The following is a 14,763-nucleotide window of genomic DNA, read 5'->3' as shown; positions in this document are numbered from 1 at the left end:
GTTGATCCCTTTCCTGTTAGAACATGCCACTAGTTCGATGGTTTCCCATTTATATGTGGAATAATTTGACTACCTGTGAGCCTTTTTCATGGTGGACCGAAAATGCAAAATACCAAGCAGACTTTTGGCGCTCCCTCTGGACGGAAATGGAAGTGTTAGAGATTCAGTCACTTGAGAAAACCTCCCACTTCACTGCAGCAGGGTCTGACAGTCCTCTCGGCAGTCCTGGTTCAGGCTCTCCTGTAAGCGGGCCCACCAGTACGGTCTGGGCCTCCAGCAGCCGTGAAGTAGGTGTTGGCTCCCAGCTGCTGCTGAGTCTTTACCAATGAGTAATTACTTTTTCTTTTATTGTAAAAATATGACATATTATTGATGACCTGTCTTTGTTAACTAAAATATATCCAGTCAAATAAACTGTAGGGCAAATGGCTATCCCCACCCACAAAAATGTGTTACTGGAGTGAGAAAAAAAAATGCACGATATATTTACAGATTCTTCCCAGTTTCTGTACACTGATTTTCTTACTACATGGTTTTTCAGTCTCTTTATTTTCCAATGACAGTGTTAAGGGGAAACACTACAAATCAGAAACATTGCAGTCATGGCTGGCTTCTTCAATCCAATCATATGGAAAATATCTAGAAAGATTCACTGAAAAACATGATACCATAAAGGACTGTTGAACCCGACTTTGTAAATGACTAACATCAGTGAATCAGCTGCTGTGTCAATGAGCTCAACAGGTTTGCTTGGTGGCGGTGTGTTTCTTGGTTTGGTGACCTTCTCATACTAACAGTCTTAAGGATCAGAGTTGTGAGGAACGTCCATTCACTTCCTGGACTGATCAGAATAGACATGAAGACTAGCCCATGTTGTGGCGGTTTCCATAACCTCTGCGATGAGTTTCTTTCCAGTCATCCCAGTTTCTGGCTTTCAGCAAAGACTCCTCATCATCATTTTCAGCCTTCTTCTCTTTATCTTCTTCTTCCATGTCTTTTGCGTCGGTGTCCTTCTCCACAACGACCCTACTTGGAATACCCTGGTCAGGCATCGCTCCGTGTTTCCTGTGCTGTTCATACCACTCGTCTACTGACATGGTTGCGAGGCTCGGGTAACCAGCCCCGAACACTTTAGCCTGTGGATTAAATCAACACATGTTATTACACATTGTTGCACAGCATGTTAAGGAAACTACAACCAGTACTGCTGCTTGGTGTCTAAATTGTTACCTGCCACATTTGATGGAAATCTTTTGTTCACCTTGGTTTTACTACTCTATTAAGTTTATTTGAATGTGCACTGAGGGATATGATAGTTTCTCTTTGAGCACAATTTACTTTGCTGACTGTTCAAAAATGTTCTTCTTCTACGTCAATGACTACAGAGAAACTGATTTATCAACATTAAGCCAATATCAGTTTATAATGAACTGGCAGATTGATCAGTCTCTCTCTACTCTATATGCTACGTATGCCATCACCAGCAGCTCTCCTTGCTAGTTGTCAACATATTGCTTCACATGGCCCGTTCAGTACCAGCTGGCCTGTCTCCCAGCCAAAGTCTCACCTGAACAGCGTCCTTGGTGATAATGAATGGTTTCATGGGAGGCCTGGCTGGCTGAGCTGACTTCTTCTCGGCTCCCTGCTTCAGCACGTCCATATTCTTGAGTATCTCAATCTCCAGGTCAATGCTCTCTATTTCCTCCAGACACACATTGACCCATCTCCGGACATTCAGATGGTAGAAATCTCTGCTGACTTCGTCGTCGGCTTGTCCGCTGTCCACAGCTCTTCGTACATCTGACAGTCTGGCTTCCAGCTCCTTCTTCTGGCGGTACCGCTCGATCTTAGCCTGTCTATGTACTGCCATAGAAACCAGGTCTGATGGGCAGGGTTTAGGCTGAAGTAAGAAGCACACATCACAGTTAAGACTCCAGACTCATTTTCAAACTATGCTGCTAGCGCCGACACTTTGTTAGACTAATTTTTTATAAGTTACTTTCTTGTTACAATTTCCACTGTTATAACATCACCAACCACGATGAATTCCTTTACTTTCTGTTCTGCTCAGTCAGGTCAGTTGGAGTTTAGGTGTAAAACTACTGTTGAATGAATATTAACTGAATACTTCCTGCATGACCTTCACAATAAAAGTGTTTTTTTAATATGAAGGCAGACACTGGTGAATTAGATTAGATTAGATATCTGCTTTATTTATCTCCAGGGGGAAATTATTTAAAGCAGAAGCAAAACATTATTTAAAAATATACATCAAAAATAACAGGACATTTAAGAATATAAATATAAAAAAACAAATCAATATTAAAGTATCTCAAGTACAAAGCGACAGCGGTGCAAGGTTTATTAATGTTAAATTTGGGGAGGATGTGGCCAGAGGTGAATTATTATAAATCTAATAGCAGCGGGCAGGAATGTTCTCCTATCTGTCCTTTTGACAGAGGAGCTGAAGCAGTCTTGCAAAGTCCGGACTCAGGACATATTCTCAAAGATCTCTTGAGGGGGGTTAAGGATGTGGGTATAATGGGGAGGCGGGAGCCGGCTGAACTCACCTACTTTTTTTAAATAGATATGCATTATTTTGTATTGCTCTGCCTCTAGATATCACCTCTGTGGCTATTACTTCATTTATTACCCCACCTGTTATTGGGCGAAGGCGGGTACACCCTGGACAAGGTGTAATTGCTTGTGATCGCAGCGCACATAACTGTTATATAGACAGACAACACTTCACGCTCATGCAATGCATGTTTTGAATTAAATTGGGCTGCTTTTAAATTGTGGTTGGACATGCAACTGTAGAGCTGATGTAGCAACACTGATCTCGGCAACTGCTGCTGTTAGTGGTGATGATGCTGATGATGCTGGTGATGATGGTGATTCAACATTTGCAAACAGCTACTGCTTTTTATGGTTTATTCTAACATACACCTAACGCTATGGTGAGTCTACGTTTCGACACATTGTTATGCACAACAACGTAGCAGCGCAGTTCCCTTTAAGTGATCCAGTGGTAATGTTAAATAACATTTGCGCACACATCACTTGTCTTAGCCACTTACCGTTAGCGTAGCTAGAGACGATCCATTTCCTGACTCCTCATCCGGACCTGCGTTTTCATTCGTCACGTGTGGTAGTTCAAAGTGTGTGCTGTTGTACTCTTTGCATCTCTTCAAGAAGTCCATAAAGTGAGCCCGGGCTGCTCTGACTATCTCTAGTCGTTTGTCTCGGCTGGTCTGCTTCATGGTCAGGGCTCCCAGCAGAGCTGGCAGCAGCAGGTACTTCAGGTCGGCGGTCGCTATCTCCTCGAGCTCTTCGTTGCGGCTGAACAGCTCGAGCAGGGCCACCATTCTGGACGCTTCTTCCAGCATACCGATACCGCGTTTGACTTGGACCTGGATACTGGTAGAGGCAAGTGGTTCGTTTGTAACGTCTACCTCCTCAAATATCTTCCACCCACGCTCAAGCAGGTCAGATAGTTTAGACGGTTCTGCGGCCGAAACATCGTTCGTGTTTTCATATTCCGCCATCTTGCCGTAGTTTCCGGGTTCCGTTTTCTTCGTCTGTTTGCGTCGTACTGGCTCAATGACGTGTACTGCCCACTACAGGCCGAGCACTAGAACAACACTCCAAGGGTCAACATATTTTAACACGTATGTTCAGTATGTTGTAGGCCAGGGGTCCCCAACCCCCGGGCCGCGGCCCGGTACCGGTCCACGGCTTGGTTGGAACCGGGCCGCGGAAAAAGTGAATAAAAAAAGTTGTAATTTTTTTTTTTTTAATCAGTCGGAAAAATATATTATTTTGAAAAAGGACCGGATACACCCGTGTGTACGTCTGAGCCGTGTTCAGGAGTCTTAAAGTTCGGGTTTATCGCTGCAGGCGAGTCTCACGCGCCGAACCCTCTGCTGGCAGCACATTTCAGTGACAAAGAATCTTAAAACATATTCAACCTGCTCAATGAATTCTGTCACTTCAGGGAAATGACAACTGTTTTCAAGTTGGCCGATAAAGTCGCTGCTGTGTGGGCGAGTGAACAGCGGAATATTCTACATGTTTCAGACGTTGACCGGGTGGAAGAGGCTTTTAAAAGAGTTTGAGCGGTACTCCAACCACAAAAGACCCGACTGCAAAAGAATAGACCTGCAAACCATTTGTAAACAACCCCACCCGGTGAATCGAGCCCGTCCGAGCTAGAAGAAAATTTGTTCAGGGACATTTCACACAACAATTCAATTCAATTCAGTTTATTTGTATAGCCCAATTTCACAAATTACAAATTTGTCTCGGAGTGCTTTACAATCTATACACATAGACATCCCTGCCCCAAAACCTCGCATCGGACCAGGAAAAACTCCCAAATAACCCTTCAGGGGGGGGGGGGGAAAGGGAAGAAACCTTCAGGAGAGCAACAGAGGAGGATCCCTCTCCAGGATGGACAGGTGCAATAGATGTAATGTGTACAGAAGGACAGATTTAGAGTTTAAATGCATTCAATGAATGTGACAGAGTGTATGAATAGTTCATAGTAGGCATATTCCACGATGGAGACCTCCACGATCCATCAGGCAGATGGCGGTAGAGAGGAGGAGTGGGCGGAGTCTCAACAGTGGGCGGAGTCTCAACAGGACAGTGGCGTAGTCATGAGCAGGAATTCCATGACCCAGACCTCGATGATCCATCAGGCAGATAGGATCTATGCCGTCTCATAAGGTCCGATGACCCCATGAGACGTGAAGCCAAAAGGACTCCGGGGAGAAAGCAGAGTTAGTAACGTGTGATTGAGAGATGATAATGCATCCTTAAGGAGAGAAAAAAGAGGAGATAGGTACTCAGTGCATCCTAAAACGTCCCCCGGCAGCTATAAGCCTATAGCAGCATATCAAGGGGCTGGACCAGGTGAACCTGATTCAGCCCTAACTATAAGCTCTGTCAAAGAGGAAAGTCTTAAGTCGACTCTTAAATGAGGTGACTGTGTCTGCCTCCCGGACTGAAGGTGGAAGCTGGTTCCATAGAAGAGGAGCTTGATAACTAAAGGCTCTGGCTCCCATTCTACTTTTTAAGACTCTAGGAACTACAAGTAGTCCCGCATTTAGTGAGCGTAGCTCTCTAGTGGGGCAATATGGTACTACAAGCACCTTAAGATATGATGGTGCATCACCAATCAAGGCTTTGTAGGTTAAGAGAATAATTTTAAAAGTGATTATTGATTTCATGGGCAGCTAGTGCAGAGCAGCTAGTGCAGAGCAGCTAGTGCAGAGCAGCTAGTGCAGAGCAGCTAGTGCAGGAGTGATGTGATCTCTTTTCTTAGATTTAGTGAGAACACGAGCTGCAGCATTCTGGATCAACTGGAGGGACCTAAGAAACTTATTAGAGCAGCCTGATAATAAGGAGTTGCAGTAATCCAGTCTCAAAGTAATGAACGCGTGAACCAATTTTTCTGCATCTTTTTGAGACAAGATGTGCCTGATTTTTGAAATATTACGTAGATGAAAGAATGCAGTCCTTGAGATTTGCTTTACGTGGGAGTTAAAGGACAAGTCCCGATCAAAGATAACGCCAAGATTCTTTACAGTGGTGTTGGATGCTAGGGCAATGCCGTCTACAGAAACCACATCACCAGATAATTGATCTCTGAGGTGCTCAGGGTCGATTAAAATTACTTCGGTTTTGTCTGAGTTTAACATCAAGAAGTTGCAGGTCATCCATGTTTTTATGTCTTTAAGACATGCTTGAATTTTACAGAGTTGGTTGCTCTCCTCTGGTTTTATCGATAAATATAGTTGAGTATCATCTGCATAACAATGAAAGTTTATGGAGTGTTTCCTGATAATATTGCCCAAAGGAAGCATGTATAAGGTCAATAAAATTGGTCCAAGCACAGAACCTTGTGGAACTCCGTGATTAACGTTGGTGGTTATCGAGGCGTCATCGTTTACAAATACAAATTGTGATCGATCTGATAAATAGGATTTAAACCAAATTAGTGCCGTGCCTGAAATGCCAATCGACTGCTCCAGTCTCTGTAACAGGATGTCATGGTCAATGGTGTCGAATGCAGCACTAAGGTCTAACAAGACCAGGACAGAGATGAGTCCTTTATCTGCTGCCATTAAGAGGTCATTTGTAATTTTCACCAGTGCTGTCTCGGTGCTGTGGTGTTTTCTAAATCCTGATTGAAATTTCTCAAATAAACTATTATGATGTAGAAAGTCGCACAACTGATTTGCGACAACAACTCTGCCGGTGTTCTAATGACAGCGACCAGAACTCGGTTAGGAGCAGCGGACCAAACAAAGTCAAAGTCAAAGTCAGTTTTATTTGTCAATTTTCCATATGTGCAAACATACAGAAGATCGAAATTGCGTTTCTCTTCTGTCCAACATAAAGTGAATTGTGCAACATATAGACAACATAGAGTGCAAAAATAGTAAAAAACATGTGAACATATAGACAACATAAAGTGCAAAAATAGTAAAAAACATGTAAACATATAGACAACATAAATTGTGCTAGCAGCATTCAGACATGTGAGTCTGAGAGAGGACGGAGTGGGAGGATGGGGAGAGTTCAGCTTCCTGACCGCCTGGTGGATGAAGCTGTTGGACAGCCTGGCGGTGTGAGCCGGAGGCTCGGTATCTCCTCCCAGAGGGCAGGAGGCTGAAGAGACCGTGTGAGGGGTGGCAGGGGTCACTCACAATCGAGGTCGCTTTGCGGGTGAGGCGGGTGTTGTATATGTCCTGCAAGGATGGGAGGGGGGGGAGTGAGGCACCCATGATCCTTCCAGCTGCCTTCACTATGCGCTGCAGGTCGTTCCTGCTGTGGTCTGTGCAGCTTCCGCCCCACACAGTGATGCAGTTGGTCAGGATGCTCTCGATGGTGCCGCGGTAGAAGGTGCACATGATGGATGGGGGGCTCCCTGCTTTCCTCAGTTTCCGGAGGAAGTAGAGGCGCCTCTGTGCTTTCTTTGCCAGCGTCTGTGTTGCCGTCTCCATTAGCGGCTCGTTGCAGGTAAACAAGCGCACGGCTCACACTAATTCGGCGTAATGATGAGTTGTAGTTTTGGCACTTTATGCCCTTCGTATAATTGTATGACGTCATTTATATTGCCGGTCCGTGAAAATAATTTCTGACACGGAACCGGCCCGTGGCTCAAAAAAGGTTGGGGGACCGCTGTTGTAGGCTATACTAGTTCAAATGGACCACAATTAAAAACGCGTTTACATTCGAGATTGCTGCATCACATCTGGTGTTCAACAATTTTCTGAAATGTAATATACATTTTGAAAAGAGTTTGGCTCTTTGTGACTGCAGTGATATTGGTTCATTCTTTGGAGAGACATTCAACTCTCATTTTACTCTTCCAAGCAGTGCTTATGGAGCCTTTCTGACATATCAGTAGAATGATGGACAGGTACATAATGACCTGTCTAAAGATTCTCCAAATGAAAAGGTGAAGACACTTTCTTATCAGCTGCCAACACATTTCATCCTAACAATATACAATATTCATAATACATACACACACAGAAACAGCTCAGTAGGCATTGAGCTATAGCCAGAGAGAAAACCATCAGATCACTGATCAGTTAACAGTCATTATGAAATATTTACATCATAGATATTTTATATATCATAAATAATAAATGAGGAAGAGATCCCCACAGTCGAATTTAAGGCACTTTAATATTAGAAATAATCATCTCAAATCGAAAATCTCTCCTGGTACAAATTTAGCAACCAGACATTTAAAGCACATAACAGAAAGAGATGTATACTTCTGATTAGTATCCTAATGAATGCGTTTGCACATTTCTCATTATTACTTCTTAATAAAGGAAACCAGGAAGTGTGAAAAGTTAACTTTTCATCTGCTAGTTCCATTTCAACAAAAATGTTATAGTTGAAAAGAAGTTTTTTTTAATCCAAAGTGCATGTGAAAAAAATGAATTAGTCAAGTGACTTGATGAATCCAAAAACAACTTAAATTCATCAGTTTGTTTCTACAATTTGCAATTTCTCATTTAGAAAAAGGAAAATGAATTGGGGCAGCTAGTACATTTTATCAAACGCATCCCTCCATCTACTTGTATTTTATCTTTTGAATTCCATATAGGTTTGTACCAAACAATGTTATGTTAAAAACCCAAACTACTAAAAACAGAAGTTATTTCATCATCACATAGTAGCCATTCATTTGAATCCTGTATTGTCACTCTGTCCTACACTGAGCAAAGTAGTGAGGAATAATTGATGGATTAAATTAGCTGCAGTTCAGACTGCCTTGATGTTTATTAAAATAATCTGACATGGAACCATTATTATTGCATACACGTTGTCAGCAAGTATAAGGCACTGCAGGATGACCTCAGTGCTCAACACAGAAGCAAAGGAAGACAAGATGGTAAGACAGCGTTTATATGGCTATGTTACGAGCGTTGCTTAGAAGTAGTTTTAATTTGTAACTATGAAATCACTTTTTACGTACCTTTGGTTTGGTAAATTGGTCTAAATACTACAGTTCCCATGAGCAGAGTGGTCACTTGAAAGATGGTAGACAGGCACACGCACACCAACAGTAGGAAGCTGATTGTTGTAAACAAGCCAACAAGCTGGATGACCCACACACTGCATCATGCTGTTTAAGAGCCATCTCATTCATCTGGTTTGGTAGAGGAGACTAATGTGCTGCTGTCTACCAACATCTAATATGGTATCGAAACAAGTTCTCCATGCATGTACACGGATGGATACAAGATTCTGACAAAATAATGTAACGCTGGAGGGCTCATCACCAAACCTAATTTATTTACTAAATGTATACAAATTTCATCCGTAGAGTAGATTTTCTTAGGTCTAGACCGTAACAGAGTTCTCATGTTTCTATACTCATCGATTCTAAGATGCGTTGATTTGCGTTACTGCTTCCAAGTGGAAAATAGAACTCTATCCTATATTTATATATTTTATTTACCTCACAGGTGTCACGCTTCAGTGATGCAACTAGCCAACCACTGCCAAGAAAAAACAAATCACAACTGTAAATACTTAGAAATGGTCCCAGAAAGAATTATATAATTGGGTAAAATAAATAGGAAAATGGACAGTTTTCAATTGGAAGATTTGATGATTATTTCATTCATCCAGTGCACAGCAGCAGAGCCCAGCTCAACATGACTTTCCATGTGCTTGGATAATCACAGGTGAGCGTACAATTCAACAACAATGAGGAACAGCGTTTCCAGTAAATCATGCATATTAATTTGTGTTTAAATGGATCTCTAATCAACAATTGCTTCTAAACTTCACTAAACGGGACCTATTTAGATTGGTTGATTCTTAAAAACGTACTTTGTGTGCTGTTGCAGATGTTTTCCCTACATTTAGCGCCATAACGTGTTCTTTCTAGAAAACTTCCAAGGACATTTATAGGATATTACAAGACCCGTATATGAGGTTACCAAAATTAAACCCTGGATTTCTGAAATAACTGATCCATGAATGTAAAATCCTGGTTGAAGTTTAGCCACACCCAAACAAAAAGAAGAGAGCCCATGGCCTGTTTGAAACAGAAAGAAACAGACTGAAAGTTGTGTCCAGGAACAGCTGGACGAGGAAACGATTCCAGAGTTCTAATGTAGAAAACACCTTCTGGCACAAGACAGTTTAGAAATCACACTGGTGATGGCTCTGTTGTTGGCAAATGAGTCTTTGTAAAAGGAAGGCACAGTGTGTATGTGCACACACACCTTTGGCTCAACAGATGAGGAGACAAAGCAAAAGAGAAATGTGGCGTTGCCGTTGGCAGCACCCGGCCGGCTGACAGCACTTTGGAGAGCTTCCTGTTCATACTAGCTGTGAAGTTGGAGGATGCTGGTCAGCATTAAGTCATCAGGAAGCTGCAGCAGAGACAAGAGGACATTAAGCCAACGGGGAACCAGCCAGTGGGAGCAGGTGAATCCAGATTGCGTCTCTGTCCCTACCTGTATGGGTAACCATGGTACTTTGCTCTGAAGACTGACAGCAGCCAGCTGAAGAACAGCACCACCAGACCAATACCTGCTACACACATAACTAACACACACACACATTACATTTCTGATCTTGTGTTGATGAATGAACATGCATGCTTGTCTATTCATCATCAGCAAGGTTCTCAGCAAATTTTTTCTTCTCTACTTTTCAAGATTAGTAATAAACTGCAAAAAGCCAAAGACGTAGTGCTCAACACAAAGGAAGTCAAATGTTCTCATAAATGGCTAGGTTTACCAACACCTCTAAAAGTACCATGCGCTACATCAATTTCATCTATAAAAGCTGTTTTTATACGAACAACATATTATCATCCAACTCTGTGAATTAAGAGTTTATTTTAACCGAACAAGAGTTGGGGATTGTTGAAACTGAACTAACCGAGACGTGTTCTGTGTCTTTTATTATTTTTTCTTTGTTCAACTCTGAGTTCGGGGAAGGTGAGAAACTTGAATTCAGACGGCATCCAGTCTTACTTCCCTTTTATGACTTTATGAGAGTGTATTTTGTTTATTTATCAGGGGACTGCCGCCGGCCGCCGGCCAACCACAATCAGAAACAATCAGTTTGTGTCTGTGTGCACGTACTCTTCCTCTTTCCAATGTCAAGGTCCGAGGTAGCAGCCTCACACAGCAGCACCATTCCCAAGGTAACAGCAGCATCTGACAGTAGGGTTAAGGGCAGTGATTGCATAACGCCCTACATTGGTCTACTGAAAGCACTGCACGGTAACCGCTACAACCAACCAGGCATGGGGAGGTGTGGGTTGAAGAGAAACAAAATAACAATAAGCTAAAGGAGTCGAGAACAATGCAACCGGAGCAGAGCCGACACGGTGGGTCTGATCCACTGAGGAAAGTATGAAGGATACTGAAGAGGAGGACGATGTGCGTCTCGGCCACAAACTGGGACTGACTGCTGCCGTGGATGTAACTCTGAAAACACACAAACAGTTACATACATATAATGATGTGAATGCGCATATAATGTGAACAGCGAGTTACGGTCTTACCACTTGGCCGGTGCTGGGGTTCTTATGTGCATAAGGTGGTCCTCTGATGTGGTTCCACATCTGGCCTGAAGTCATGATGAGGACAAAGCACTGACGCACACAGAAAAAACAAGACAGACATATAATCATTAGGGTCTATTCATTCATAGAAACTGAGGTGAGAGACTATTCTACTTCTTCTACACTCGAGAGATTTCCATCCAGAAACGCAACAGTCTGTTGTCAGGCCACGCATTATTGCTTTAACTTCAAGCCGTGTTGTATTCATTACATTCATGTGCGTGCGTAGCCTGTTACCAGTGCAGAGAAGGCCCAGACGTTCTTGTTAAAGAGAAACTCCAAATTGTGTCTTCGCAAATACGCCAGTCCTCCAATCACAGCCAGGAGGAAGCCCAGCAGGAGAGGCCCTGCATAGTTGGGGGGACGAATGATACGGATCTGAAAGACAAACGGGACTATAATCATCAGAGGATCCCGTCATCCTGGTGTTTGAGTGCGATGGTTAAGTTCAGAGAAGAGGTTATTGGTTTATTTCATCACAGCAAACACAATAGTTGATCAAATAATTGTATGTTACCTGCACATCAGTCCTGTCGGCCACCCATCTCGCCAGCTGCTCAGCTGCAAAGCCTCTGACCTGCAGCTCATAGGTATCAGTCTTGCGAGGTTTCCCTTTGGATGGGAAGTGAAGAAAGGTCGGCGCAGAATTCATACTAAGCTGCAACACAAACACAAAAAATACAATCAATACACAGGATCCATAGACATACAGTTTGAGATGTTAGTAGTGCCTTGCTCAAGGTAAATAAATCAGTACTTTTAAAGTGCTTTTCTCGTCTTCTGACCACTCAAAGTGCTTTAACACGACATGACATCATTCCCACACTGATGGGAGGAGCCACCTCCCCATCAGGAATAACTAACATGTGCACATGTTCATACACCATAGGCACGGCTATGGGAGCAATTGTGGGGTTGTGTCTTGCCCCACACATGGACATGGGCCAGCGGAGCCGCGGATCGAACAGCTGATCCTGATTGGACGACCCTGCTCACTACTGAGCCACAGTTGCTTCAAGGGCACCTCTGCAGTGCCCAGGAGCTCTCCAACCATGTGCCATGGTGGACTGAAGGTTTGCAGTCCAACCAAAAACTAAAGCAGCTCATTTGGCTGACGAGCTCTCCTGATGTGAAGGGAGGGTCTGATCAGTGAAATCAGTTGGTTCAATGTCTGGTAAGACTCAGGCCTCAATGACACAGTCCTGTTTGTTCGGTGTTAATGAAAGGATGGCAAATTGTTAGAAAACAAAATAAAGCATAACTTCCGTCTTGGTGAACAAGATGATGTCTCACCATCTGAAAGACGTCTGATCCTTCATCAAAATCGACAGCTGCAAAGAAGACTTTGTTCGTGAAGGCAGAAGAATAACGCCAGGAGTTAGCCAGCACCTGGAACTCCTCATCAGCTTGTCTGAAATGAAAAGATGCATTTCAATTCACAGATAAGAATTCAAACAGCAGAAAAGCCTATTACTCATGCTTCTTACTTGCAGACCCCACACTGCCTCTGTGGCTGCAGTGCCGTGAACATGATGACCACCGAGTAGTTCCTGGGAGGAGCCTTGACAAAGCGACGAAATTTATCTCCATTCATCCGGATTACTGAGCGCTTGGAGGCCCACTCCATCATCTGAGTCACCTTCTCTGACATCAGAGTCTATACAAGACACAGACATAAAGACAGCTGCTGGTGGGAGATGCAAAAACAGGAGAACAGAGGAGAAAGACGCGGAGCCGTGGTGATACTAACAACCTCATACAATACTTTGGATCAGGGTGCACATACATACAGACAGAGGTTTTGTATAAAATACATTCAAACCAGAAACTTTATTTAATCCTCGGTAACGTCGGCTGGTTTGCAAATATAAAAGCACAGCAAACATAGCATTGATACAATTCAGTTTTCAATTCAGTTTATTTGTATAGCCCAATTTCACAAATTTGTCTCGGAGTGCTTAACAATCTGTACACATAAGAACAATGCAGCAATACAAACTATATTCATGTAGAGTTTAAAAAGTCACAAGTGTTATCTATATGCGTTGAGCTTCTTTGCATTTCTCTTTTTGTGTGCGTTGTGAGCAGACTCTTTAACAATAGACCTTTTGCAACTCTTCCCAGGTTAACTTGTGGGAAATAAATGCCCTTTTTATTTTGTTTACCTATGTTTCTTCCATTTTATGTCCCAGGCTCAGAGCCGGGCTGTGACAGTGCATATGACAATAAAAGCCTGCAGCTCGAGCATTAAATCACCATGTCTTTGGAGTAAAAACCTGTCTTTGTTTGAAAAAATATGCTTGATGGCATTAGATTTCCAGCCTTGGACCCAATGCTACGTGTACAAGCTATTACAATTCATAATACTAAGATAAGGAATATTTCATCTGAATCATCTACATGAGCCCTTTTCTCGTGTTATTATCAACCACGGCGAGTTAACTGTGCTGTCAGGGAGGCACACCAGCTGCTGATGTGCCCACCAGGACTACATAACCCCATGTCGAATATCTCTAATCGAGAAAAAGAGAAGCAGCGGATGTTAGTGGAGCTCCGACAGGGAGTAACATGTTAGAGAGTAAACAGGAAGTGGAGTTTACTGAACACAGTCCTGGTTATAGCAGTCTACACTTCCTGCACGGTCTCTAACTGGTTGCAATGTTTAACGTTGGTTGGCTAACGTAGTGAGTCTTTAGAAGTGGGTCCACTCTCTGCATTTCAGACTTGTGGTTTAATGGTAGCCAGTCCTATAAGAAGTCTACGACCACTGCTATGTCTGGAGTCTTAGTGGTTGAAACCTACGTAACCTTAGTGCCATACAAAACCACACGTTCTCGTTAGCTCATTTATGGTTGCTGTTAGCTTAGCTTTAAGATTGACACGGACGAGACAACTTTGGAAGTATTCCACACAAATTGTGTCAACTTTCTCCGCTTTTCCAATACCGCAGGCATGTTACCTCTTTTTTCTTCTGCGCCTCGGCGGGGTCATTGTATAAAAGAAAGAGGAGAAACAGCGAGAGGAACATGTTTCCAAACATTCTGCAGCACTGTTCACACCGCTGCCGACCACACACGTGCATCTCCTGTCAGCCTCCCATTGGTCACCTCTCAGCCAATCACAGACAATTGTCTGTGATTCCGTTTTCCTTTTTTTCCAACTTTATTGAGAATATACAATTCAACGATTACATTGACTTTCCAGTTCTTCATTATATAAGTTTCTAAAATAAAAATAGGAAAATAACTAATCTTAGTCAGCTTAATTAATAAGTGCGCACATTTGAAATATCTAAAGTTTCTAAACAATCGAATCGTGTTGGCCAATTTAAAATGTTTTTAAATCATATTAATTTATGGATGCATTTTTACTCAGACATTATTCAAGTTATATCTGTAAGTTCCAGCTGCCGAGACGACTGTTAAAAATGACTAGTATATAAATAGTTGTAAATGTATCTTTTGTTTTTTAAAGAATATGTGGTTTTCTGGTTTTCAGTGCATAGAACATGTACAGCCACATTCAGTTGTCATTTGCTCTGCTGCAGACTTCAGGGGATGGCCCAAACACCAACGGTTAGAGAAGATCTCGAGGTAGAAATACACATAATACTCTAAAGACTACATAAGATGGATATACAT

The 14,763-nt window shown here is 42.7% G+C and overlaps 2 protein-coding genes across 2 annotated transcripts; both read right to left on the bottom strand.

Annotated features, from left to right (window-relative positions):
- Positions 1–530: 530 nt before the first annotated feature.
- igbp1 (immunoglobulin (CD79A) binding protein 1) lies at positions 531–3,549 on the bottom strand. The gene is made up of 3 exons (XM_056439393.1): positions 3,081–3,549; positions 1,568–1,900; positions 531–1,136 (listed from the first exon to the last, which is right to left on the bottom strand). The coding sequence occupies exons 1-3, from the start codon at positions 3,546–3,548 to the stop codon at positions 864–866; spliced, it is 1,074 nt and encodes a 357-aa protein (XP_056295368.1). The 5' UTR covers position 3,549; the 3' UTR covers positions 531–863.
- Positions 3,550–7,685: 4,136 nt separating this feature from the next.
- LOC130209218 (magnesium transporter protein 1-like) lies at positions 7,686–14,195 on the bottom strand. Its single transcript, XM_056438726.1, has 10 exons — positions 14,082–14,195; positions 12,610–12,779; positions 12,416–12,533; positions 11,640–11,780; positions 11,360–11,500; positions 11,063–11,152; positions 10,922–10,985; positions 10,638–10,712; positions 10,002–10,092; positions 7,686–9,917 (listed from the first exon to the last, which is right to left on the bottom strand). The coding sequence occupies exons 1-10, from the start codon at positions 14,160–14,162 to the stop codon at positions 9,902–9,904; spliced, it is 987 nt and encodes a 328-aa protein (XP_056294701.1). The 5' UTR covers positions 14,163–14,195; the 3' UTR covers positions 7,686–9,901.
- Positions 14,196–14,763: the final 568 nt, after the last annotated feature.

This window comes from Pseudoliparis swirei, chromosome 19 (assembly GCF_029220125.1).
Source record: "Pseudoliparis swirei isolate HS2019 ecotype Mariana Trench chromosome 19, NWPU_hadal_v1, whole genome shotgun sequence".
NCBI classification, from domain to species: Eukaryota; Metazoa; Chordata; class Actinopteri; order Perciformes; family Liparidae; genus Pseudoliparis; species Pseudoliparis swirei.
The sequence above is the reverse complement of the archived record's forward strand: the minus strand, read 5'-3'. Positions and strand labels throughout refer to the sequence as shown.